The 25,411-nt window shown below is 39.9% G+C and overlaps 1 protein-coding gene and 2 pseudogenes across 3 annotated transcripts in view; 1 reads left to right on the top strand and 2 right to left on the bottom strand.

Annotated features, from left to right (window-relative positions):
• Positions 1 to 22,856, top strand: part of EYA3 (EYA transcriptional coactivator and phosphatase 3) — a 96,053-nt gene extending 73,197 nt beyond the window's left edge. The window contains exons 11-18 of the mRNA XM_081087894.1: positions 3,244 to 3,327; positions 4,776 to 4,865; positions 9,481 to 9,539; positions 12,858 to 13,018; positions 15,301 to 15,415; positions 16,611 to 16,732; positions 18,080 to 18,180; positions 22,189 to 22,856. Coding sequence (XP_080944020.1) covers positions 3,244 to 3,327; positions 4,776 to 4,865; positions 9,481 to 9,539; positions 12,858 to 13,018; positions 15,301 to 15,415; positions 16,611 to 16,732; positions 18,080 to 18,180; positions 22,189 to 22,269 — 813 coding nt within the window. The 3' untranslated portion in view covers positions 22,270 to 22,856. The remainder of the gene's footprint in view (positions 1 to 3,243; positions 3,328 to 4,775; positions 4,866 to 9,480; positions 9,540 to 12,857; positions 13,019 to 15,300; positions 15,416 to 16,610; positions 16,733 to 18,079; positions 18,181 to 22,188) is intronic.
• LOC308516954 (chromobox protein homolog 3-like) lies at positions 10,708 to 12,655 on the bottom strand (annotated as a pseudogene). The gene is made up of 4 exons: positions 12,606 to 12,655; positions 12,190 to 12,255; positions 11,559 to 12,138; positions 10,708 to 10,716 (listed from the first exon to the last, which is right to left on the bottom strand). The product of its transcript is annotated as a chromobox protein homolog 3-like (transcript).
• On the bottom strand, positions 20,390 to 21,275 carry LOC308516955 (large ribosomal subunit protein uL18-like; annotated as a pseudogene). Its single transcript has 2 exons — positions 21,259 to 21,275; positions 20,390 to 21,041 (listed from the first exon to the last, which is right to left on the bottom strand). The product of its transcript is annotated as a large ribosomal subunit protein uL18-like (transcript).
• Positions 22,857 to 25,411: the final 2,555 nt, after the last annotated feature.

Consider the following 25,411-nt stretch of genomic DNA (forward strand, 5'->3'; position numbering starts at 1 on the left):
AAAAGTATCAAAAAAGCTTTTCTGAATTTAAGTAACCAGTTAACTCTTTAAGGGAAAGAAGCAACTATTCTCTATATTCCAGAGAACAGAAAGAACAGTGCATTATCTTCAGAAAGCAGAGGGTGTCACAAGTAATGTCATACCGTTCGCCATTCAAAAATCTCAAAGTAAAATGAGAAGACTGGAGTGCTTTAGACAAAGTTTCTGGGAAGCATGCAACCAAATCTGATGACTTTATTTTATTTATTTATTATTATTTTTTTTACTTATCTCTTTTTTTTTATTGCTTAAAGTATTAAAAGTGTATTACATATGTCTCCTACCCCTCCCCCCCTTGACATTCCCCCAGCCTCCCCTACCCCCCAGTATCTTATGTCCATTTGATGACTTTATTAATGAGATTTACACTTATTTACTCTGTGGTTAAACACTATAAGAGTTTACTATGGGGATACATTTGGCTTCATTATTATAAAAAGACTAGAAAGTCATACAAACTATTAATAAGAGTGAAGTTTTGATATTAATCGTTTTGTTTTTCAATTTTTCTATAATAGAATTATTTAATAAGGAGAAAAGCTGTCTTTAAAAATGAGTCCATTGATAGGTGTTCTGAAGACATGGGTAAATTGAAGCTGTTTTTGGAGCCTCTCTTCCCCTTTATTCTTGGGGCAAGAAAAAGAAGAAAGGGAGGGAGGGAGGGGAAGGAGAGAGAGAGAAGGAGAGGAAGGAACAGAAAAGAAAGAGAAAGAAAGAAAATCTAAAGTCCTAATATGGTTCTTGGGAAAAACAGAGAGAGAGAGCTCATTTTTGAAAATCGTGGTAAAATATACTTAACATAGTATTCACTATTTCTAAGTGTGATTCAGTGGTAGTAAATATTTTCACAAACTTATTTAATTGTTGCCACTATTTATTTCCATGATCCTAGTACACAAAAACTTTGTACCCAGTAAGCAATAACTCCCTTTTCTCTCTTACTAGCTCCTAGTAACCTCTGTTCTACTTCCTGTCTTTTTGAATTTGCCTGTTTTAGATATCTCATAAAAAATAGCATAATACAATATCTATCCTTTTATGACAGACTTTTTTTCAAGGTCCATTCATTTTGTAGCAAGCATAAGAACTTTGTTCCTTTTTATGGCTGAATACTGTTTCATTGGAGTATTATATATATACCGCATTTTGTTTATTCATCCTGTTGATGGACACCTGGGGTTCTTTCACCTTTGAGCTGCTAAATAGTGCTGCTGTGAACAATGCTATACCAGTATCTCTGAGTACCTCTTTTCAGTGATTTTGGGTAAACCTAGGAGTAGAATTGCTGGATAATACGGTAATTCTATGTTCAACTTTTTGAGGAACCACCAAAATGTTTTCAGTAGTGGCTATACCATCTAACATTCCCATCAGCATGCATGAGGATTCAGTTTCTCTACATCCTCACCCATATTTTTGATAATAGTCATCCTAATAGATGTGAAGTGGTATCTCATTGTGGTTTTGATTTGCATTTCCTTAATGACAAATAATGTTGAACATCTTTTCATGTGTTTATTAGCCATTTGTTTATTTTCTTTAGAGAAATGTCTATTCAAATTCCTTGCCCTTTTTTTCTTATTCCTGAGGATATGTTCATTGATTTTATTTATTTATTTTTCATATATATTTATTAATTTCAGAGAGGAAGAGAGAGTGATAAAAACATCAGTGATGAGAGAGAATCATTGATCAGCTGCCTTCTGGACATCCCATACAAGGAATCGAGCCTGCAACCCAAGCATGTGCCCTGACCAGGAATTGAATCCTGATCTCCTGATTCATATGTCGATGATCAACCACAGAGCCACACCAGCCAGGCTGTTCATTGATTTTAGAGAGAGGGGAAGGAGAGAGAGAGAGAGAGAAGAGAGAAAAGAGAGAAAATGAAAATCCTCGATTAGTTGTCTCCCGTAGGTACCCTGACTAGAAATCAAATCCACAACCTTTTTTCTGTATTTGATGACACTCCAACCAACTGAGCCACCCAGTCAGGGTACTTACCCATTTTAAAACTGAGTTTTAAATTTGTTTTTTATTGAGTTTTAGGAATTTTTTATATATTCTAGATATTAATCCTTTGTCAGATATATGGTATACAAATATTTTCTCCCATTCTGTGGATTGTCTTTTTACTCTCTTGATGGTATCAGGGTAATGCTGGCTTCATAGAGTGAGTTAAGAAATGTTCCCTCTTCTTCAACTTTTTGGAATAGCTTAAGACGACTTCTTTAAATGTTTGGTAGAATTTACCAGGATAGCCATCTTGTCCTAGGCTTTTCTTCCTTGGGATGTTTTTGATTACTGATCCAATCATCTTACCAGTTAAAGGTCTATTCAGAATTTCTATTTCTTCTTGAGTCATTTGGCACTTAGTGTTTTTTTTAGAAATTTGTTCATTTCACCTAGGTTATTTTTGGTGTACAGCTGTCCATAGTGTTCTCTTATAATCCTTTTTATTTCTAAAGTCTAAAATTAGTAATAATGTTCATTTCTGATTTTAGTCATTTGAGTTTTCTTTTTCTTAGTCTAAAAAGTTGTCAATTTTATAGATTTTTATTTTTTACAATATATTTTGATTGATTTCAGAGAGGAAGGGAGAGGGAGGGAGAGAGAGAAACATCAGTGATGAGAGAATCATTGATTGACTGCCTCCTGCATGCCCCCTACTAGGGGGCATGTGCCCTTGACTGGAATCGAACGTGGGACTCTTCAGTCTGCAGGCTGACGCTCTATCCACGGAGCCAAACTAGCTATGGCTTATAGATCTTTTTAAAGAACTGGCTTTTAGTTTTGTTGATTTTCCTTGATTATTTTTCTATTCTATGCTTTATTTATCTCCATTCTAACTTTTATTATTTCCTTCTTTCTGCTGGCTTTTTCTAGTTTTTTAAATTGTACAGTTAGGTTATTTATTAATTGGGATCATTTTTAAGTTATGCATTTACAGCTGTAAATCTCCTTTTTAGCACTGCTTTTGCTGCATACTACAATTTTTTTTGTTGTTGTGTTTTTATTTTCATTCATTTCAAGGTATTTTCTAATTTCACTTGTGATTTCCTCTTCCATCCTTGATTATTTAAAATTGTGTTGTTTAATTTTCACGTATTTGTGAATTTTCCAGTTTTCCATTAATTTCTTGCTTTATCCCATTGTGATTAGAAAAGATGTTCACTCATTATTTTTCATATTTTCCTCCCTCAGCGGGTATTTCTGTGGGACTTGGATGAAACTATCATCATCTTTCACTCCCTTCTTACTGGATCCTATGCCCAGAAGTATGGAAAGGTAATTTGAGTCTTTCTTCCTTTGTTGTAACCATCCTTTTTCTGCTATAAGAGCAGGTAACCAAAATCACTTTCTCTGCTACCTCCACCTTACCCTAGGCCTTTCCATGTTAAATTTCCCCTGGTAGCTTTTACCAGGCAGGCTGCATGGTCAGGCAGAGTTGATGATAAAGCTAGAGACTAGACCTGAGGTAAGTGGTGAAAGCTGAAGTTCTTTGAGAGTGGTATTTTGTATAAATGAAGTATGGGAATGATGCTCAAAACAGAGTGGAGTCTCGGGATTATATATTCCAAAGACCAATCTATTATCCCTTAAGTTTCTTTTAACAACCTAAACTGTACATTTCATTTACCTAGTTCAAATTACAGATAATATATAAAGTATCTTTCTAAAAGAGATTACTTACCTTCTTAAATATACCAAGCAGAATTTAACTTGTTTTGTCATTAATCTAAACATCAGTTTTCATAGAGGGATGAGCTGTTTTTGAGCTATTGCCTATATATTTCTACACTAAACTACCTTCAGGCACCTATTTTTCTGTATTATAAATACATTTTATAAAAATATCTGCCTCTTTTGCTCTCATACTATTACCATATATTCCTTATTGTCACAAATGTTTGTGTTAGGAGTAATTTCCACAGACATTTAGTATATAGACTGGCAAGCTCCTATGCTAAATACCGTAACTAGGCTGTTTATACCATAAATAAATAAATAAAATAAGAGCATACAGCCTCTAAATGAAGACCTGGTTGTTCATTTTAAAACTAAGTGCATTGGGGGTTGAAGATGAGGGAAAGCTAACTGCATTGCTTTTCCTGCAAATATTATGACTCTTCGGCCTTTGTTTACTTATTTCCTGGTTGTTGAGATTGTCAGATAGCTGATTTCTGGTATTATACTCTGTGTGTGTGCGTAGGGAAGATAATGGGTGTTACAATATTAATATTTTAGCAATAGTTAGAGTTTCTCCTGAAACAGAATTTCCCCCCAAAATAATTCAAGTGTTGTGTGTTTTTAAATATTTTTATTGAGTTTTAGAGAGAGATGCAAGGAGAGGGAGAGGGAAACATTGATGTGAGAGCAACACATAGATTGGCTACCTCCTGCATGTCCCCTACAGGGCATTGAGTTTGCCAACTGGGCATATGCCCTGACCAGGAATCAAACCATCAACCTTACGGTGCACGGGACGACAAGGTTGTTTTTGTTATTGTTGTTTTTAAGTGGGTTTGGTCTTCTAGAAACTAAAGTCTTGAAATTTTTAACTTTTCACAATTCCAGATTCTTAAAACTGAATGAAATTGCATCAGTAATAGTTAGAAGCACTATTGTGGGTCTGTGTTGTTCTGGCCTTGACCCAAATAATTTTTAAATATTTAAGGATCAGAACCAGATCTGTGAGTATCAAGTCAAGCAATTTTTCTCTTATTGTATTCCAGGACCCAACAGTAGTGATTGGCTCAGGTTTAACTATGGAAGAAATGATTTTTGAAGTGGCTGATACACACCTATTTTTCAATGACTTAGAGGTAAGCATTTTAAATTGTTTCTGTGCTTCAATGAAACATTTTGTTCAGTAACTATTTAGTGCTTATGTAATTAGAGGATATGTGGTTAGGGTGGGTATGGAGAGGCCAGCGGGTTACTTAGATTTATATAGTCTTGTAGAAATAGTGCCTTGGCTAAGTCATCACAGTCTTGGTTCTATCCCTCAATTGTATTGGCTCAAAAATTTTATTGTTTTTCTGGAAGTGATCTAGCTCTGTTTTGCCAACCCATTAGGCAAAACACAGATACCAAAATTTCAATTTATTCATATATATTAAATAATATATAAGGTGGGTTTGACTTGTTTTTGTGCTCTTTTTTTAAATATATATTTATATTGACTTCAGAGAGGAAGGGAGAGATAGAAACATCAATGATGAGAGAAAATCATTGATCAGCCACCTCCCAGTCACTTCCCACTGGGGGATTGAGTCCACAACCATGTGCCCTGACCGGGAATTGAACCCTGGCATACTGGTTCATAGGTTGACACTCAACCACTGAGCCACACCAGCCAGGCAATTATTTGTGGTCTTAAGTGTATTTGACTATTCTTCAATTTTACCTTCTTTTTTTTTTTAAATAAATCTATATTGTTCAGATTATTACAGCTGTTCCTCTTTTTTCCCCCCATAGCTCCTCTCCACCCAGTTCACACCCCACTCTCTGCCCTTACCACCCCCACTGTCCTCATCCATAGGTGTACGATTTTTGTCCAGTCTCTTTCCACACCCCCCACACCCCTTTCCCCCCTGAGAATTGTCAGTCCACTCCCTTTCTATGCCCCTGATTCTATTATATTCACCGGTTTACTCTGTTCATCAGATTTTTTATTCACTTGATTTTTAGATTCACTTGTCGATAGATATGTATTTGTTGTTCGTAATTTTTATCTTTACCTTTTTCTACTTCCTCTTCTTAAAGAATACCTTTCAGCATTTCATATAATACTGGTTTGGTGGTGATGAACTCCTTTAGCTTTTTCTTATCAGTGAAGCTCTTTATCTGACCTTCAATTCTGAATGATAGCTTTGCTGGGTAAAGTAATCTTGGTTGTAGGTTCTTGCTATTCATCACTTTGAATATTTCTTGCCACTCCCTTCTGGCCTGCATAGTTTCTGTTGAGAAATCAGCTGACAGTTGTATGGGTACTGCCTTGTAGGTAACTGACTTTTTTTCTCTTGCTGCTTTTAAGATTCTCTCTTTGTCTTTTGCCCTTGTTATTTTAATTATGATGTGTCTTGGTGTGTGTGGTCCTCTTTGGGTTCCTTTTGTTTGGGGTTCTCTGCGCTTCCTGAACTTGTAAGTCTATTTCTTTCACTGGGTAGGGTAAGTTTCCTGTCACTATTTCTTCAAATAGGTTTTCAATATCTTGCTCTCTCTCTTCTTCTGGCACCGCTATAATTCGGATGTTGGGATGCTTGAAGTTGTCCCAGAGGCTCTTTACACTATCTTGATATTTTTGGATTCTTTTTTCTTTTTGCTTTTTCGGTTGGGTATTTTTTACTTCTTTGTATTTCAAATCTTTGACTTGATTCTTGGGATCCTCTAGTCTGCTGTTGGATCTCTGTATATTATTCTTTATTTCAGTCAGTGTATGCTTAATTTCTAGTTGGTCCTTTTTCATATCCTCAAGGGTCTCACTAAATTTATCGGCGATTTCTAGAAAATTCTTGAAAAACCTTATAACCATGGTTTTGAACTCTATATCCAGTAGTTTGCTTTCCTCCATTTCTGTCATTTGTGACCTGTTTCTTTGTCTCTGCATTTTGGCTGCTTTCCTGTGTTGATAGAGTGGCTTTGTGTGCTAGATGTCCTATAGGGCCCAATGGCTCAGCGTCCCCAATTACCTGAGGTGAACACTCTTGGTGCACCCCTTGTGGGCTGTGTACACAGTCCTGTTGTAGTTAAGCCTTGATTGTTGTAGTTATCACTGGGAGGAGTTGACCTCCAGGCCAGTTGTCTGTGAGAATCAGCTGTGTCTACAGTGGGAGAACTTCTGTGCTGAAGACACCCTTCCGGGGGAAGACTTGCTTCAGTGGGGCTTTGGTACTCACTGAGTCTGCCCCCTGAGTGTGTCCCTTATGGATCTGAGGAGTTGTAATTGGATGGTCCCACTCTGACCACTGGGTACACTGGCTCTTGGATCTCTAAGGAGGTGCTAATTTAGCCTCTGCCTGAGGCTACCCAGCAGGAGCTACGGAGAGATCTGCAGATTCCTCTTCCTTGTTTGGGGTTTGGAGGTGCCCAGATGAGGCCCAGCTGTGAAGCAATGCAAGCTGCTATGTGGCCTTGAGCCTTCTTTTGGATGTTCTGGTTCTCTCTGACCCAGCTGTAATTTGTAGGTAATTTTAGATCTCAAAGGGCCAGCCCATTCATATGCAAAAGCCTCTGCTCCAGCTTGGGTGGGACGGGGTCTCAGGGAATCAACAGGGCGGAGCAAACGGATATGGCTGATCCTCAGCCCTGCCCTAAGAGGCCCCGGGTCTCAGTGTCCAGCAGTAATCGCTACAAGCACCTCTGAGAGAAAGCCGCCCTTGAGTTCCGACCGATGCCAGACAGTCCAGTTTCTCCCTGTATGAGTCTGGGTCCCCAGAGACTTGCCTGGAACTGGAGTTCAGAGCAGTCGGGAGCTTGAGACTCCCTCCCGATTAAAAGAGACAACCGCATCCTTAGTTGCTAGTCTTTTCCACTTGCGCCTCCATACCTCTGCACTTTACTTTCACACCGCACCTCCTCTGAGTCTCAGTGTGCTTTTTTTCTCTCCTTCTAGTTGTAGAATTTCCACTCAGCCAACCTTCCTGTGGTTCTGGATGATGTCCGTTTTATCCTTTAGTTGTATTTCTGAAGTGGTGGTGTGAGGCAGCAATTTCTGCTGTTTACTTATGCCACCATCTTGGTTTCTCAATTTTACCTTCTTAAAAGAATCTCTAGATTTGTCAGATCTACAAGTATCAGCTGTAATTCATTTTATTTTATACATGCTGATTTTCCATGGATGAGTTAGCCTTGACATCCAGAGTCGCTGTATAGTTAAGTGCAAGGAAAACCAAGAAACACTGAGAGCTTCTTGGTGAATTTTTTGGCTTTGACATTTTACCTTTGAGGTAAACATGGTTTAGTGGAAAGAACACAGACCTGGGAGTCAGAAGACCGGAGTGTGAGTCCCAAGGAAAGTTATCTTCCCACCTTTGGGCCTCAGTGAAGCAGTTATTCGACACAAGAAACTATTAAAAGTTGTTCTATCTGGGGAGGAGGATGCATTACTGGGACACGGAAGTAGGAAGGAGCAGATTTGTCACTTAATATCCTTTTGAATTTTGAACTGTACACCAAATGTATTACCTAGTTTTAAAAATAGTGAAAATTTTACAGTAAATTAAGATAGCATTTTATAAACATGAAATAATTCTATTCCTTTTCAAATATAATCCAGTTCTACTTAACAGACAATTCTCCAACAAATTAAATTAATAAGGCTCTAAACTTTAATACTTTAGTCTAAGCTCCACGATGCTTTAATCTTTCCTCAACTTCACATGTTGAGAAATTAGGACATCAGAGTTATTCAGCAAACATTTGTTGAAAACTTATTATCTGCCAGTAATTATTGCCAAATTGTATTTGTAATGATTTTCTAGACATAGTCCTCACTCAGGACTGAAAGTTCTGTGAAGAATTTGACCTGAATGTGTTCCTGCCCCTGAGGTCAGTGGTTATCAACTTTAGGGGGCATAAGAATCACCTGGGGACCTTGTTAAAAATGAAGATTCTAGGACTTCACTCCCAGAAATTCTATTCACATAGTTCTGGGGTGGACCCAAATATGCATTTTTTAAAAACTTCCCCAGAGGATTCTGATGCAGGTGGACATTACAATACCACCCTAGGTGATGTCAGAGGAGTAAATCTGTGAGAGTTAGGCAGTGGGTGGCATTTTATGTCAGTACTAATGGGTTTGGTGGAAAGAACCTTGAATCTGAATTATAAGGCTCTTTCTAGATTCTTTATACCACTCACTTGGGTAAATCATTTTACCTCACTTTTATAACATGAGGAGATTGACTTAGATGAACTCTTCTGTGTACCAGATTTGAATTTATAAATTTCTGTTTCAGTCACTTTCAGTTGTGATACTACACTCTACCAACATCTGTTTCTTCTGCAAGAATTTATTGGGTACATGCTGCATAAGGTCACTGGACTAGACCAGAGGAGTACAAAAGAGATGGAAGATAGGGGTCGTGTTGTAAGAGGCCTACAGTGTAATAGAACTTTCAATTTAGTATAGAACATGGACACACCTGACAATGTAAGGGAGTTTGTGCTCATACCTAGGAGCTGTTGGAAAAATGAACTATAGAGATAAGAGCATAAGTGAGGGTTGGCTTGGTAAAGGTTTCATGAAGACTGTGCTGTATGAATTAGGCCTTAAAAGAAGATGAACAGCAAGGGGGGTGAGAGTGATCCTCCAAGAAAGACCATAAGGTATTTCATCATTCCACCATTGTTTGTGGTGTTTTTACAATATGTCATGTTGGTACTAGCACTACTACTGGCCAGACTGAAATAGTGTATGGTTTTGTCTTTTAACAGGAGTGTGACCAGGTGCATGTGGAAGATGTGGCTTCTGATGACAATGGCCAAGACTTAAGGTGATAAAAACAACGATGCCTTAAATACTAGTACACCATAAGACATAATCTAGGCTTAGAGGAAAACAAAGAAAATCATTTGTTTCCTCCACCAGTCTTGCTTTATTGCAATATTTGCTTTATTATGGTGGTCTGGAACCGAACCCATAATATCTCCAAGGTAAACCTATATCAGTTATCTGTTGTATAACAAATTATCCCAAACTTAGTACCTTAAAATAATACTCCCTCTGTCCCATAATAATAGTAGCAGTTGATGGATGTAATTTGTCCCATAATAATAGTAGCAAAAGAAAATAAATATAGAATGCAACATTTATTATCAAAAAACTAGATTAAATTAAACAATAAATTAAAAATAGTACTCCTAATTTTTATTTGAGTGTTCAGATAGTTTCTGGATTTTTCAATAATTTCGTTACTGCATTTTAAACTTGTAGGTAGGATCCCCTGGCTGCGAAGCTTTGCTTTCCCTATATGCGTGAGCTTAAAATTATTGGAGCCATCGTTCTTCATTGCTTCCAGCATAACTTGTTGAAGTGACAGAAGCGTAGTATCCAGCATTTCGGGAGAAATGTCATCAAAGGCTAACATGGCGCCTCTTCTGCTGAGAGGACTATGTCTACATTTTTCAAGTTTTCTCCACAATCTTTGCATTTCTGTCCACAGTTTTGTTTTTTCAAAGAATCAACATTAGCATAGGATTCTCCTTGACAATTATTTTCGGAAGCACATTTCCAAATTCTTGATATGGTCATTCTGTTGCACTTAAATTGTTTTGCAGCTAATATAATTGCACCTTTCTGCAACTTTTCCTTTTTCTTTTGTTGCATCAAGAACTGGACAATTGCAACTCGATCTTTGCTTGAAAACTCTCTTTTTTTCATCTTACTTTTACAATAGGTTGATATTCAACTGAAATAAAACAATCAATTTCGATCAGCGGATGAAATTAGAAAAAATAGTTATAATTCATAATAATTAGATTAACCTAAAAGTTGAAAGATATGTCAAAACAAATGACAGATGTCATGAAACATTGATTTTGATCGAAGGCTTCGCAATTTTGCACTACAACGTAACTTACAGCTGCATTCGCCAATAATTCCCATTTAAATATTCACTTGCTACTATTATTATGGGACAGAGGGAGTAAACATTTATCATCTCATAGTTTCTGTAAGTCAGAAATTTGAAAGTGACTTAGCTAGGTAGTTCCGAATTAGGGTCTCTTAGATTGAAATCAAGACATTGGCAGGAGCTAAATTTATCTGAAGGTTTTATTAGAGGTGGAACCTGATTTCAGCCTCTTGCCTGTGGCTGATAACAGGAGACCTCAGTTTCTCACTGTGTGCCTCTGCATGGGGCAGTTTGAGTGTTCTCAAGTGACAGCTGGCTTCCTTCAGAGCAAGTGCTCCAGGAGAGAACAAGAGAAGTCTAGTCTCTGAAGTCTAACACCACGTTCTGTTTACACTCCAATACATTACATACCCAAAGGAGCGGAATTAGAGGAGAGGAACATTGAAGAATCTGTGGACATAATTTAAAGCCACCCAATGAACTATGAGCTTAAACTAGCCAACAGATCACTGAAAGAACATCCCTATTATCTTACTATTATTAATATTTTGTATTATTACCTTCCATTATTTTATATATTTTTTTTCACAAAGGAATATAAAAATATTAACCACTGTTTACCAGTATTTACAATAAAGTGAACAATATACACTTGAGTAACATTCTGTTTACTACAAAGCTGTTATTTTTCCTGGCTTTTGTTGAACCAGCACCCCAAATACTGAGACTGAGCCAACATGTAAGGAATGAGTTGGAGTAAAGAGAAAACATGCAGATCAAGGGTGTGCCTGGCCTCTAGTATGCGTATAAGATCTTTGGTTAATCTCTTCCTGCCCTCCCCCTCCCCTCTTTCCTCTGGGATTCATCAGTCTGTTCCATGTTTCCATGACAGTGCATTGAGCATCTGCTCCCTGGTGGTCAGTGTGCATCATAGCTAACTGTCAGACAGTCGCTTAGGCTTTTATATACACAGATATAAAAAGGAATGGAAACAAATAATTGGGATTCGTCTTCTGGATAAGAATGCCAAGTTAGTCTTTCTTCATAGAAAGCAATTGCAATTTGAGGACACTTCATATTTGCCTCTTACCAGCACCAGATCAGCCTCATCTGAATCTTTCCATTTCATGAGAAACATTAACTCTCCACTGCTGTCGGTGGCACCGATTATTTGTTCAGGATCAAGACCTCTGGCAAAGCCTCTTGGTTTATCAGCAGCATCTCTTTTCTTCTGTGTTTGCTATCATCAGATTCACTGTCAGATAAAAACTTTCTTTTTGTACCATCTTTTTCTTTACCAGCTTTTTGAGAATTAAGAGATGCTTTAATTAACTCAACAAGCTAAATTTTCTTCAGGTCCCCAAGTATTATCAGCATCTGTGAATCCTTTCCACTTCAGGAAATACTCCACCTTCCCATTCACTACACGTCAATCCAATACTTTTCCACTACAAATTCTTCAGGCTCTGCCTCTTTAACTTTTTTACTCTTTCCATCTGTTTCTTTCCCATTTTTTGCAATGTAGTTTTATTGGAGGCCATTTTTTATTGCAGATTCAAAGAGCTATTACTCACCGCCTCCATGCCGCTCCGCATCCCGTGTCTGCGGCTTCTCCGGTGTCTCTGGCCCTGCATGCCTTCAGCTCCCTATTTTTTAATATTTTTATTGATTTCAGAGAGGGAGAGAGAAACATCAGTGATGAGAGAGAATCATTGATCGGCTGCCTCCTGCACGCCCCACACTGGGAATCAAGCTCGCAACCTGGGCATGTGCCCTTGATCAAACTCAAACTCGGGATCCTTCAGTCCTCAAGCCAATGCTCTACCCACTGAGCAAAACTAGCTAGGGCCCATTAATTTTTTTCTTTTTTTCTTTACATAGTTTCAATCATTTTATATATACATACACAAAAATTTTATATTCTGTTTTTTTTTTCACTGTAAGATATTCTGTCATTAATGAAAGGATCCTTCATTTCAAGCTAACCTCTGTGGGATGCTGGTGCTTGTTCCTACCTCTCTTTCCCTAGTCTTCATCCTTTTTTTGATAGATGTAATAGGGATGATATAGAGGAATAGTGAAAGATAGACTCTGAGACATAGAGATTAGAGAAAAGATTCTCAAAGCACTTAGTCTTGGTGTCAGGTGCTAGGAATAGGACAGAGAATCCCAAGTGGCATTCATCCAAAAACCCCATGCAGTATAGATTTTAATTTTCATTTTCCTCTCTCTCTGCAGCAACTATAGTTTCTCAACAGATGGTTTCAGTGGCTCAGGAGGCGGTGGCAGCCATGGTTCCTCTGTGGGTGTACAGGGAGGTGTGGACTGGATGAGAAAACTGGCTTTCCGTTACCGAAAAGTGAGAGAAATCTATGATAAGCATAAAAGCAACGTGGGTGGTAAGTGTGGCATACAATCAGTCTGATTTTCTCTTTCCTTCTGATTTACTGCTTTCTTGTACAGGGATTCCTTAGAACTCTCTGACAACTGTTTATGAATTTGTGCCACAGTAACATTTTAATTCTATATTTTAAAACATGGAGGTTTGATTAAAATCCTTTGGGGAGGAAGCTCTGCATTTCTGATGGGCTTCTCTTAGCATAAGTTCAAAGCTCTCTTGTTCCTTTTTAGACAAATGCCTTTTTAAAGGAAATATGTTCCATTAATTATATTTGATGACGTATTTTATTCTGGAGTCAAAACTGTCAGTACTAGTTAATAGGTTGCCTTATTGTTTTTTAACTAATATATCAGGACAAGTCATATATAACAAGTCACTAGGTTGGTTTATAGTTTATGGAAAACTAGGTCCAGGAGTATAGGGTGGCAGTATCCATGTGTTGTGATTTGAAGGACCTTGGAAATTCTTTCTAAATATCTCATGTCAGGTGCCACCAGGCCTGAATTCTATTATTTGGGATTAATTAGTGATAGATTGTCCAAATTAGAAGAGACATTAGATATCCACTGAGAAAATTGCTGTCCATCTTGAAAGTAACAAGGGCAGATACCATAGCAAGTTAATTACCTACCACAGCTAGAATCCACATCCCTGAATTCTTGGTCCTCTTTACATTCATGCAGTTCTTTTTCTAGTGATATACCATTATGAGAAAATATTTAAAATTGTAAGCCATCACCCTCAAACTTTTACATACACATAAAATGTTGCATGAAGTTTCAAGGATTTCCTGCACTGCCTAAAGGTATATAACCCTAGGTCAAGAGAATCCTCCTACAATACCATGCTACCGCTTTCTGTGCTGCAGAAAGTAAAAATAGGACTTTGAAAGTCAATTTAGTTCATTTCTGTTACAGTCTTTCAATACCAGGTAAAAATCACAGGCAACTGGGCTTTGGGAGTCAAATTTAAGTGTCTGATTATTTTTTTTTGCCTAGTAAATACCTGGACCTAATTTGCTATAGAAAGTAATATAACCCTCTATAAGAATATCCACCTGTATTTTGTAAAAATTTTTTTTTTTAAATATACTTTATTGACTTTTTACAGAGAGGAAGGGAGAGAGAGAGTTAGAAACATCGATGAGAGAGAAACATCGATCAGCCGCCTCCTGCACACCCCCTACTGGGGATGTGCCCACAACCAAGGTACATGCCCTTGACCGGAATCGAACCTGGGACCTTTCAGTCCGCAGGCCGACGCTCTATCCACTGAGCCAGACCGGTTTCGGCATTGTAAAAATTTTGAATTGTCAAAGTGCCACATCATAATATTAGTTAAGTAAAAGACATATGTTTATGTCATACATGCCATAGAGATAATGGTTTTGTTTTATTAGAAACATTGAAAGTCATCTAATTCTAGGCTTGCATTGTGAAACCATCAATCTGAAAACAAATTATACGCAGTTCTAGTCCTCATAGAAATGCCTTCTATTTTTATGGAATATTGGTAATAGATTACAGGATTTCTCTTCACTATAGAAAATTCAGGGCCAGATTTATTATTTGAATATTATAACTCAAGTGTCTGATAACATGCTCTCATCAGATGAATTCTGTTTTGTTTTGCTTAATTATCTGATCTTAAACAGTGTCTTGGTCTCTTTCTCGCTGGAGTTGTTTCAGAAGTAAATACAGTACAAGTACATGACATTCATAGAGGTGGTCTTTCAACCTGGAATCTCAGGTTGATGTCTTCTGAAAGGGGTAAAGGAAAAGCACAGTCACCAGGAGAGGCAGTAGAAAGACTCTTGAGACCAAAAGCCACTAACTGTGTGTGTAATCTTAGCATCCCTTTCCTCCCTGGGTTCTGGTTTCTTTAGAAAGAGATTGGAATGGTGCAGACTCTTCTTTCAGCTCTAACACTTATTCTTCCCCTTTGGCTCTTGAGCCCATGTCTAAATCAGTGCTACTCAGGGAACGGTCCACCAGTCTGCAGATTCTGCTGCTGATTCATGATGAAAGAGCTTGTGTCAGAATCTAATCATATTGTTTCCTCAGCTGGTTTTCTTGTGCCTGGTAGCAAACATTCTGATGAAGAAAGTGAAAACGATATTTTGAGCAGACTACTCTAGCGTTTTACTAAGAAGAGAACTGTATTAGTTCAGTAGAAATTTTAATGACACACTATTTCTCAATTGAATTCTAGAACTTGTTTCGTGGATGTCAGCAAGGATGTGTTGTCAGATGATACATGTGTCTGCTTTTATTCCCACAGGCCTTCTCAGTCCCCAGAGAAAGGAAGCCCTGCAGAGACTAAGAGCGGAAATTGAAGTGTTAACAGACTCCTGGTTAGGTACTGCACTGAAGTCCTTACTTCTCATCAAGTCCAGGTGTGAACGTGGTTCCTTTAGTCTCATCCTCTCAGAGACACACTCTTTCCTACACCAGCGTAGGACAGGCCATTCCCAAAATAGGATGTGGGGTGGGGAGAGAGGAGTTTAAGTGAAGCAAGGAAGTATGTAGTAGGTTAGTGGGAGGCAGGGCCATTTTATACTAATAACACACCTTAGAGTTTTAAGAGAATATATATGAAAGCCCTTTTCTTCCCCTTTCTTTTTTTTTAATATTTTTTTTATCGATTTGAGAGAAAGAGAGAGAAACATTGATCGGCTGCTCCTGCATGCCTTCACTGGGGATCCAGCCAGCAACCCAGGCATGTGCCCTGACCAGGAATCAAACTGGTGACCTCTTGGTGCATGGGACAATGCTCAATCAACGAAGCCACACCAACCAGGGCTTCCCCTTACTTTTTGCTCACAAAATTAAAACTCAGTAAATCATAATCTCCACCCAGGAGTTGGGCCTGGTGACATCAAAGGATACATAAAGGAGACATATCTCAAATATCCTAAGTACAGGAAGCTTCAAAAAAATGTACCAAAACTTACTCAGGAAGGCAGGCCTCAAAAGAAAAGAATACATTAAGCAGATTAAGGAGATTTCAGTTTAAAGCTTATAATGGGAAATAAATACAGTCATAATTGTATCTAAATCTCTTACTGATTTCTTCCTCAAAACAGGAATTCCAGACCCATAATCTAATAGAGCAAACATTAAAACTGACACAGGTTATTCAGTGAAGTTTGTAAAGGACCTGTGAAATTAATGTGTTTTCTAGAATCTATGTTGCTATTACATGAAGAACAGAGAAGACTTAAATCATATCTCATTAAGAACTGGGTTGCATTTGGATGAAATAGCACTGTAACTGAAAGTCTGTCATTTGTTTCCTAGAGAGTAGTATCAATGACATGGGTTGGTGGTAATTGCTAACAAGTGCAGTGAGCGAATTATCAGAGGGAAATGAGGCAAGAATCAAGTTGCTGCTCTGTGCCCACTATAGAATCTCTGTCCTTTAATATGGAAAGTAAGTAAACCTGAGATAATTAGAACGATAACTGAACATTGACATTGAACAAATATCATTACCAGGCCCTTTAAGGTTAATTTTTAATGGTTAGATCTAAAGGTCACATCCTGGATTGGTTCACCCTTTTCTTTTCTCTCCTTATTTCTCCCTTCTAGGAAGAATTGTGTGAATGTTCTGATCACTACAACCCAGCTGGTTCCAGCTCTGGCCAAGGTTCTCCTATATGGGCTTGGAGAAATATTTCCTATTGAAAACATCTATAGTGCAACCAAAATTGGTATGGTTTCTATTCAGTTTCTTATCACTTCACTTGCCTTACAATAATATTTCCTGCTATGATGTACTTATTATTTACCAGTTCCTCTGTTAGACATATATCTATTTCTATATCTCTGTCTATCTATCTATCTATATCTATATCTATCTATCTATCTATCCATCTATATATATATATCTCCTCACAACAGTCTTCTGATATTACTGATGAGGCAGTTCAGGCTTAACAGTTATGTAGCTTGCACAAGACTTCACAGATAGTAAGTTACATAAACAGGATTCAAATCCAGATCTGTGGGACTTTGTTCTTTTCCTTTATAATATTTGAAAGGACATAATATCTAGTTTAGAAATCTACTTTTGCCTCATTTCAGATTTCTTTTTCGCATAGAGAGCACTACAATATATTATAATAGAAAAATCACTTAACTGAAGAAGGTGGCAGAGCAGGGAAATAAAGTATAAGAGATGGCAAAGAAAAAGGAAAGAAAACAATTTCCTTTTTATTTATTTCTGCAAATAAAAAGCAGTATCACCTGTCCATGTTTTATGTGTAGGTTCCAAATAGGATTTGAATTTTTATTACCATATATCTAAAAACAGTCTGCAATGTATTGAAACACCCATTTCCCCAAGGTTAAGGTCAGTGATATAGTATCTCAGTTGCAGTTACAAAATATAATAGTGAGGAAATTCCAGATATGACAAATGTTGCTGCCATATTTATTGGTACTCTGGGGTTCCTCCCCTACTGAAAGCCATAAGGCTCGTTCATGCCCAGGACTGTTTCTGGAAAATAAAAAATTGTAGGGAAATGGCTGTTGTCTGTTTCTTATTACTAACAAGAAATCGAGGCCTTATGTTCCCACTTTTCCCCTTACACTAAAATAGTTTCCCCTCAAAAAATATCCTTTCACAATGTCCAGAGCCTAGACTTGGAATCAGGAGCCCAGAGTCTAGCTATAAACTTGTTTGGATCTGGGCAAGTCACTAGTCCCATTTCATCTGTTAAAAGAGGATACGGTACCTATCTCACTGGATTATTTTGAGAATTAAGTAAGGAATAATTTGAAAACTGCTTTGTAAGCTGTCGAGTACAGGAGATGTGGAAAAGGGAAGTGGTGCTCACAGTTCTCACCCTGCCTAGGCCACTTAGCCTCCCATTTATAGATGCAGAGAGTCTACTGGGATCTCTAGCTGCCACCGCTACTCCTCACCAAGCAAACTTCAGGGGCTGCCACTCACTTTGTCTGTGCACAGGCTGGTGAACCTAGCAGCAGCCTTTTCTTTGCTGTTGAAAAAAAGGTAGGACAGGATGTCCTAATAGGAAATTGCTTTCTCTCATCAGGTAAAGAGAGCTGCTTTGAGAGAATTGTGTCAAGGTTTGGAAAGAAAGTCACATATGTAGTGATTGGAGATGGACGAGATGAAGAAATTGCAGCCAAACAGGTAATCATGGTAAAGAAAATGTGGGAATTTCAGGACCTATTGCTCTCATTTGTATATGCTTTGGAAAGGAAGAGAAATTCTAAGGAGAATCTGAACCTGACTTCAGTGTACTTCCTTGGATCACTTATCTACTTGGAGAGGTAGTGACCTTCATTCAGAAACTTTCGTTTTGTTTTGTTAGGTTTTTCAGTTTTTACAGAGGACATCGGACCTTTGAATTGTCTAATAACACACATTGATGACAACACAAAAAATCTGTAGTTCAGGGTAATGTAGGAGCATAAAATATTAATCGTTGTTTGCTGCAATGTTAGCTCAGAAGTAATGTTTTGGGAAGACTGACCAGAGAATTTATTATCTGTAGAGGATGCTGTGGAGTGCCGCCCAGACCCCCAGCAGGACTGAGGCACTCATTTCCTTAACCACTCCCTGCTCTTGGCTGCTGTGGGCTCACAGTTTCTCCCCCAGAATTGCCCTCAGCGGAAGTTACATCACCTTCCCAGAGATACCTTGCTTCCAGTTACTGGTGGGGGTAGAGACACAGCTCTAGTCTCCATCCCTCATCTCTGAAGGGTGATCCAGCTCCAGCATGCTCTGGGATGGATTAGCGTCTCGCCAGCAGCTGTGTTACAGTTCAGTTTCATTCTAAAGAGCATGAGACTTAGCTGTGAAAAGGGAAATAATTCTGACTTTTCCAGGCTTCAGATTCTCAAAAACCGTTGCAATCAATGGGGAGTTGTTTGGAGAAAGTTCTTTCTGCTTCTGAGTCCTGGAGAGTTTGTTCTGATGTTAACCTCCTCACTCTGCAGGCCCAGCTTCAGGTTTTCTATTCTTAAAACAGGAAACAGATGAAAGAGTCCTGACTATGTAATCTAAAATCACACCCTTTCAGATCTGAATCACCTGTTAGCTGTGTGAATAATTTACTTATCCTCATCTGCTAAATGGATCTACAGAAGTTCTTTCCCTTCTACTCCAGCTTTCTTCTAGCAACTCTATTTCTTAAACTAGGAGGCAGTGCGTTAACAACTAGGACCACTATCCTAATTTTCTTCATTCAGTAGCATGCAAACCTTCAGGAACTATTATTGAACTATGAGAATGGAGGTAATCAGTTGGCAATATTAACACATTATGTTTTCATTTGCCACTTTATGTAGCAATTCAAGGACCTTTATTTTTTCACATGTGTTATCTTTGGAGTTTTAATTCTTTTTATTTTAGTTGCTTGTCCAATAAGTTTATTGTCTCTCTGAAAAATCTTCATAGAAAATTGTGGTTTGGTTTATTAGCTCTCAGCAGCCCATTCCTGAGCTCTGAGGAAGCTTGCTTTCTTCTGAGCTACCCGATCTTTATTCTGGGCAAGAGACATTTTGAGATGGTTCCACCTCTTCTTTTTAACTTCTTTCTTAGGCTTCTTCTCATAGACTGGATTATCTCATATAGTAGCATGAGTTTCCTTTTTTCAAAAAAAAAAAATATATATATTTTTATTGCCCTGACTGGTTTGGCTCAGTGTATAGAGCGTCGGCCTGCGGACTATTTGATTCCAGTCAAGGGCATGTACCTTGGTTGCGGGCACATCCCCAGTAGGGGGGTGTGCAGGAGGCAGCTGATCGATGTTTCTCTCTCATTGATGTTTCTGATTCTCTATCTCTCTCCCTTCCTCTCTGTAAGAAATCAATAAAATATATTTTAAAAATATATATGTATATATATATATATTTTTTTTTATTGATTTCAGAGAGGAAGGAAGAGGGATAGAGAGATAGAAACATCAATGATGAGAGAGAATCATTGATTGGCTGCCTCCTGCACACCCCCTACTGGGGACTGAGCCCACAACCCGGGCATGTGCCCTTGACTGTAATTGAACTCAGGACCCTTCAGTCCGCAGGCTGACGCTCTATCCACTGAGCCTAACCAGCCAGGGCACAGCATGAGCTTTCTTATACATCTCCTCCATCATGTCTAGAATTACATTGTTCTTTAAGTATTGAGAGAACTGTTTCTTCATCTTTTTCCATTAGATCACTCATACTCTGCAATGTTCTGACTCATGATATGCTTCCAATGTAATTCTGCATTGAATTCCTTCCTTTTTTTATTTTTTTTCAATGTATCTTTATTGATTTCAGAGAGGAAGGTAGAGGGAGAGAGAGCTAGAAACCTCAAAGATGAAAGAGAATCGTTGATCGGCTGCCTCTTGCACACCCCACAATGGGAATGGATCCGCAACCTGGGCATGTGCCCTGACTGGGAACCTTGACCTCCTGGTTCATAGGTCAGCATTCAACCACTGAACACCACCAGCCAGGCAATTTCTTCCTTTCTGAATCATAACCAGGGAATTGTTTGGAATTATGAGAGATAGATGAGCCTCCATCCACAGCTCTCTTCAGGGCCCCAAAAACTTTATTTCCAGTAGTAGTTCTGGCAAGCCCTGCATCCAGGTAAAGGCACCAGATTGACCATCAATGCTTTTCACTTTGTGTTCATCTCCAGTCCCCTCCACCTGCTTCTCCATGCCAGACCTATTGAGAAGCCTGTGGGCCAGCAGCAGGCCAGTACCATATGCTGCAGCATCATTTGTGAGGCCAACCTTCACACCATACTTTGGGAGTTCTTGAGTATAAACTGCACAGATTATCATACCTCCTCCTATAAGGGAATAAGCAGTCTGACAAATGATCTCTCTGTTAGTTACAGAAACTATCATCCTGTATTTAGGTGTGTTGTACTTATTTTTATCCTGGATCACCAAGCGTTTTGGGGAATAGTAATCAGTTTTACCCTCTCATTGTCTTCTGAATTTCACTTGGTATCTCTTGAAGTGGGCCTTGTTTTTGACAAACCCTGTCCTGCAGAAGAGAGACCCACGTCTGCGGCTCGCCAAAGACCTGCAGGACTAGCACAGCTCCGGGGATGGAGGGGAGCTGGAGTTTTGATTCTAAAGTGCATGTTGCCTCTGAGAAAGATACTAGTGGATGTAGGTATCAGTACTTCTTGGTCTGAAGAAGGGAGAGGGAGATAAAGAACAACTCAAGTCGCTAGCAGTCGGTGTCTCTGAGCTGACACCTGTTATCATCTACCATAGACTATGCCGCTGGGAAATGCCTTAAACCCCTGTGCAGTTCAGCCCCCCGTGAGGGGTCTTTCCTGCAGCCTTTTTGACAGAAGACTTCCTAGTCCTTGTTTGAACATAGCCCAGGATAAGGAGGCTGCTTCCCATGTATCCTAAATATTGTGGAGTTGTCCAAACTGTTAGGATGTTCCACCTTCCACCGAACTTAAATTTATCTCTCTGACTTTCACATCTTGGTCCTAGTGGCATTCCTGAGTACAACATAACAAGTCTGCTCCCTCTTCTCTATATTAAAAGCCTTTTAAATAGTATGTGCACTGAGTTACATGTCAAAAGAACTATTCTAGGACTTCAAAGTTCTGGGTAATTTGTAACCAGTTTGAACAAGACAATCAGTCTCCTGCAGCTTCATAGAACATAGATTCTAACACTTGGACTTGTCAGAGCCGTTCATAAGGCTTTCAGAACAGCACACAGTCTCCTGGACATAATTCTGACCACATTACATAACGGGATTATTTCCAAGATCTGTATGTTCTGAATCTTAGTGATGAACAAGATTTGGACCTTGTAGCTCTGTAACTTATAGGAAATTGCCTGTCTACAAGAAAATGTAATATTGATACTAATTCCTTGTGTGGCTATTTTATTTGATCCTGAAGACCCTATATAGCAGCTAGAATAAGTAGATATAAAGCATAGAGTTACCACTGAAACCTAATAAAAATCTCTCACATTTGTAGAGTGTCCTATAGTGTACAGTCCTTACGCATATGACTTATTTGATCCTTATGGCAGACCCATGAGGTGGGCAGGAGAAGAGAGGATTACAAGTACCTGGGGAGAGGTCTGGATAAAAGGGTTTGGGTAAATATGGCCTCCCAAAAGAAGTTGGGTTAACCAGCTGTCCTGCTCTCTTCTAGCACAACATGCCTTTCTGGAGGATCACAAACCATGGGGACCTAGTGTCCCTCCACCAGGCTTTGGAGCTTGATTTTCTCTAAGAACTGGAATGAAGAGCCTTCCCCATGAGCTGCTTTTCACTCCTGAAAGGAGCCGGAGACTGGAACCCACAGAGAACTCTCTCTCTTTCTCCATGGAATGCTGGCGAGAACACAATCAGAACCAACAGCTGCAAGGGATGAAGCTTATTTTTGCTAAGAGTGAGCTGCAGCCCCGTCGGGTTCATTCTCATGCAGAAGCAGGACAGTTGGATTGAGAGAACAATAGACTCACTGCAGCTACAGTGCTTTTAATTCTGTGTTTTTTGTTTTGTTTCTTTTGTTTCAAAAAATGAAGAAGAAAAAACAAAAGGAAATTTTGGGGGCAGAGTTGCACTCTTTGTCCATGACCTGGTTGAGAACTGCTGTTAACTTGTGGTGATAGGATAAATGTGGCAGACTTTTGTAATAACATCTCTTGCAGTCTTTATAAACTCCTTAGCTGTAGAACATATTCCCAGTGAATGTATATGTAATTTTTATAGGTAAGGGTCTGGTCTCGGAAGCAGGTTTTCCCTCCTTTCTTTCCTAGCAAGAAAGGGATGTGTAAAGTTTCCTTGGAAAATAGTAATTGAAATATCTGAAATACCTCTCTGTGTGACAGTAGCACCTCTTTAGTTGCTCCAGTGGTCTGCTTTCTAGGATGGTTTCTCTCCTGTTCTTCCATCTTCTGGTTTGCTGAACTGTGGGGCACTGGACACTGATTAACTTTAGACTCTGGTATTTCCCATCCTAGAAGCCTCAGTCCCCTTTCCAATCCCTCCTCCCCTTTAACCAAATGGCACAATCCTGGAAACTTCTTCTCTTAGACAGTAAATGCTAAGCCTTCAGCTTGACTCTGATTCAAAGACTATGTCCAGGGGGCTCACCTCTAAACTGGAGAGAAGGGACTAAGGCTTCTTGTGAATTTTCACTTCTTTGGTTCTTGAACCAGGACTGTTCCACCTTTTCCTCCTGCAGAGAGGCACTCCTCCCCCCACAGATGCTCACCCTACAGCCTTCCTTCCTTCTTAGTCCCCAGTGTAGGCTCCTGTCCCTTTCCTGCCCTGCATTCCTCACAGCCACCTCCGTGCAGCTCTGGCCAATCCCTGGGCTTTGGACCCAAGAAGTCAAATTAAGTCTAAGAACAGGCTCATAACTACATTTGGCCAAAACTACCAATGTAGTTGACTTTCTTTGAAGCCCTTAAGCCTAGTAAGGGTATTCTGGGTATATTTACCCAGATCTCTGTCTGGAACTGAAGAGATTGCTGTGATCAAAACCCAATTTTCCCATGGTACACCCTCCCCTCTTCTCAAATCATTCTAAAGTGGAAAACCAGAAGCCAGAAATACTCCTGTTTTAGTTGTTGGGTCCCTACTCCATGCCTGGAAACTTAATCCTGGGCCACATGCAGGGACATCTCCCAGCCTGGCCTCTAGGGAGATTGATGGGTGCCAGGCACGAGTCCCAGCCTTCTAGCCCAACTGTTTGTGGGTGCTCCATCCCTCCAAGACCCACCTGGGCATCTGCTCAGGCAGGATAAACTTCCCTAGAGCTGAGGACGTCCAGCCTCTCCCAGGCTGCAGAGAGGTGTAGTCTGGAACTCAGTAGGACCAACCCCAGCGATACCTGCTTGACCCCAGAGAATCTGCATATTCATTTCTAGAGATGTTGCAGCACAGAGAGGCCAGACTCCTCCCGAGTCCAGGTCATTCGTGTAGCAGAGAAAGGCTGTTCATACACATTCCTTCAGAACTGAATGAGAAACAACTCATGGCTCACAATTTTAGGGAACAGGTCTTTGGAGAGGAGCTGAAGTCAGTGCTCATTACTCAGCTGCTGCTTTGGCCTTGCTCTCGTCGGTGGGGTGGAAGTGGGGGTTATGTAGTCTAAGGCAGACTTTCCCTTGGTCCGAGTTCAGCACGGTTGCCCAGATGCCGCTCTGCCTTGCTTGATAATTGATCTTAGAAAGCTCCAGGGTGGATCTTTTCTTCCAGGCCCATGCCCTCCACCTACCGGCCGTGTAACTTGGTTTCCTACCCTGGACCTAGGCCACCCAGTTGGTGCTGTGTTTCAGGCTTGTGAGGCTGTGGAGTGGTACCCCCATCATAGACCCAGATCCACACACAAACCCCTCCCTCTCCCTGCCCTTTGGGAGAAGCTCTTCATTCCTAGAATATGACGTGGACCCCTTTTCATTGGTCTTTTCCTGACTGCCCAGCTGAGGTCTGTGCAAAGGACCTTGAAATTGACCAAGAGAGGTGAGGAAGCTCAGCAGAGCAGTCGTTGCTCTTTTTTGGTTGTTGCCACACTCATTTAGGGGCAGGCAGAAACTGGGACCTGGCCCCTCTTTGCCAAAATGAATTGTCCAGGGAACACAGTGCTCTTTACTGTGTTTTTCTCCTCCCGGTACAAAGACCTGGACAGGAAAATAAGTGGGAGCACCAAGAGCTCCTAGAAGCCGAGGGCCCCGGGACACTGGGGGTCCTTTCGACGAGGGGGAAGCCCTCTTTACTAGAAAGAATCCCCATGAGATTGGCCACGTGATGAATCCTTTCCCCAGCTGGGGACTGGGTTCTATAAGATGGGTCTGCACATTTCGTGGAGAGGACTTTTCTAGTAAGGGATCCGGAGTTGTCAAGTGTGTCCTGGGTTTAAGAGGTGGCTTGACTCTCGAATGTAAAACTGACTGTGCCTTAGCATCACCCTGTCCAGTGCCCCCGGGGCAGTTGGTGGTGTCCAGGAGAATGGATTCCTGCTCCAGATTTAGATGCTTTTATTTGGTTTGGGGTGTTCCTATCTTCTGCTCTGCAAGTTGGGAGGGGCCAAAACGAGTGTCCCAGGAGGCTTGTGCCACAGTTTGTTCGCAGTTTACACACACTCAGCGCTAAAGCTCCCAAGTAGAATCTGACTGGCAAACCGGCTGCAGCATGTGGAGCTTTTAGATGTCCACTCCCTTGATTGGTTGTCAGTGCTGCTGAAGCATAGGGAAGAGGAGGCGGGACAGACCTGTTCTCCCACTTCCTGGGAGCGTGATGGTCTGAGCCAAGGAGTCGTGAGCTTGGGGTGTTCCTCTCCTCCTGCAGGAAGGGGCAAGCAGGGCCCCTTTAAGCAAGCTTCTGTCTCTTACCACTAATTTGGTTTCCTTTTCATCCAAAAGTTG

Source organism: Myotis nattereri (assembly GCF_964212035.1).
Source record: "Myotis nattereri genome assembly, chromosome: 3".
Classification (NCBI taxonomy): domain Eukaryota; kingdom Metazoa; phylum Chordata; class Mammalia; order Chiroptera; family Vespertilionidae; genus Myotis; species Myotis nattereri.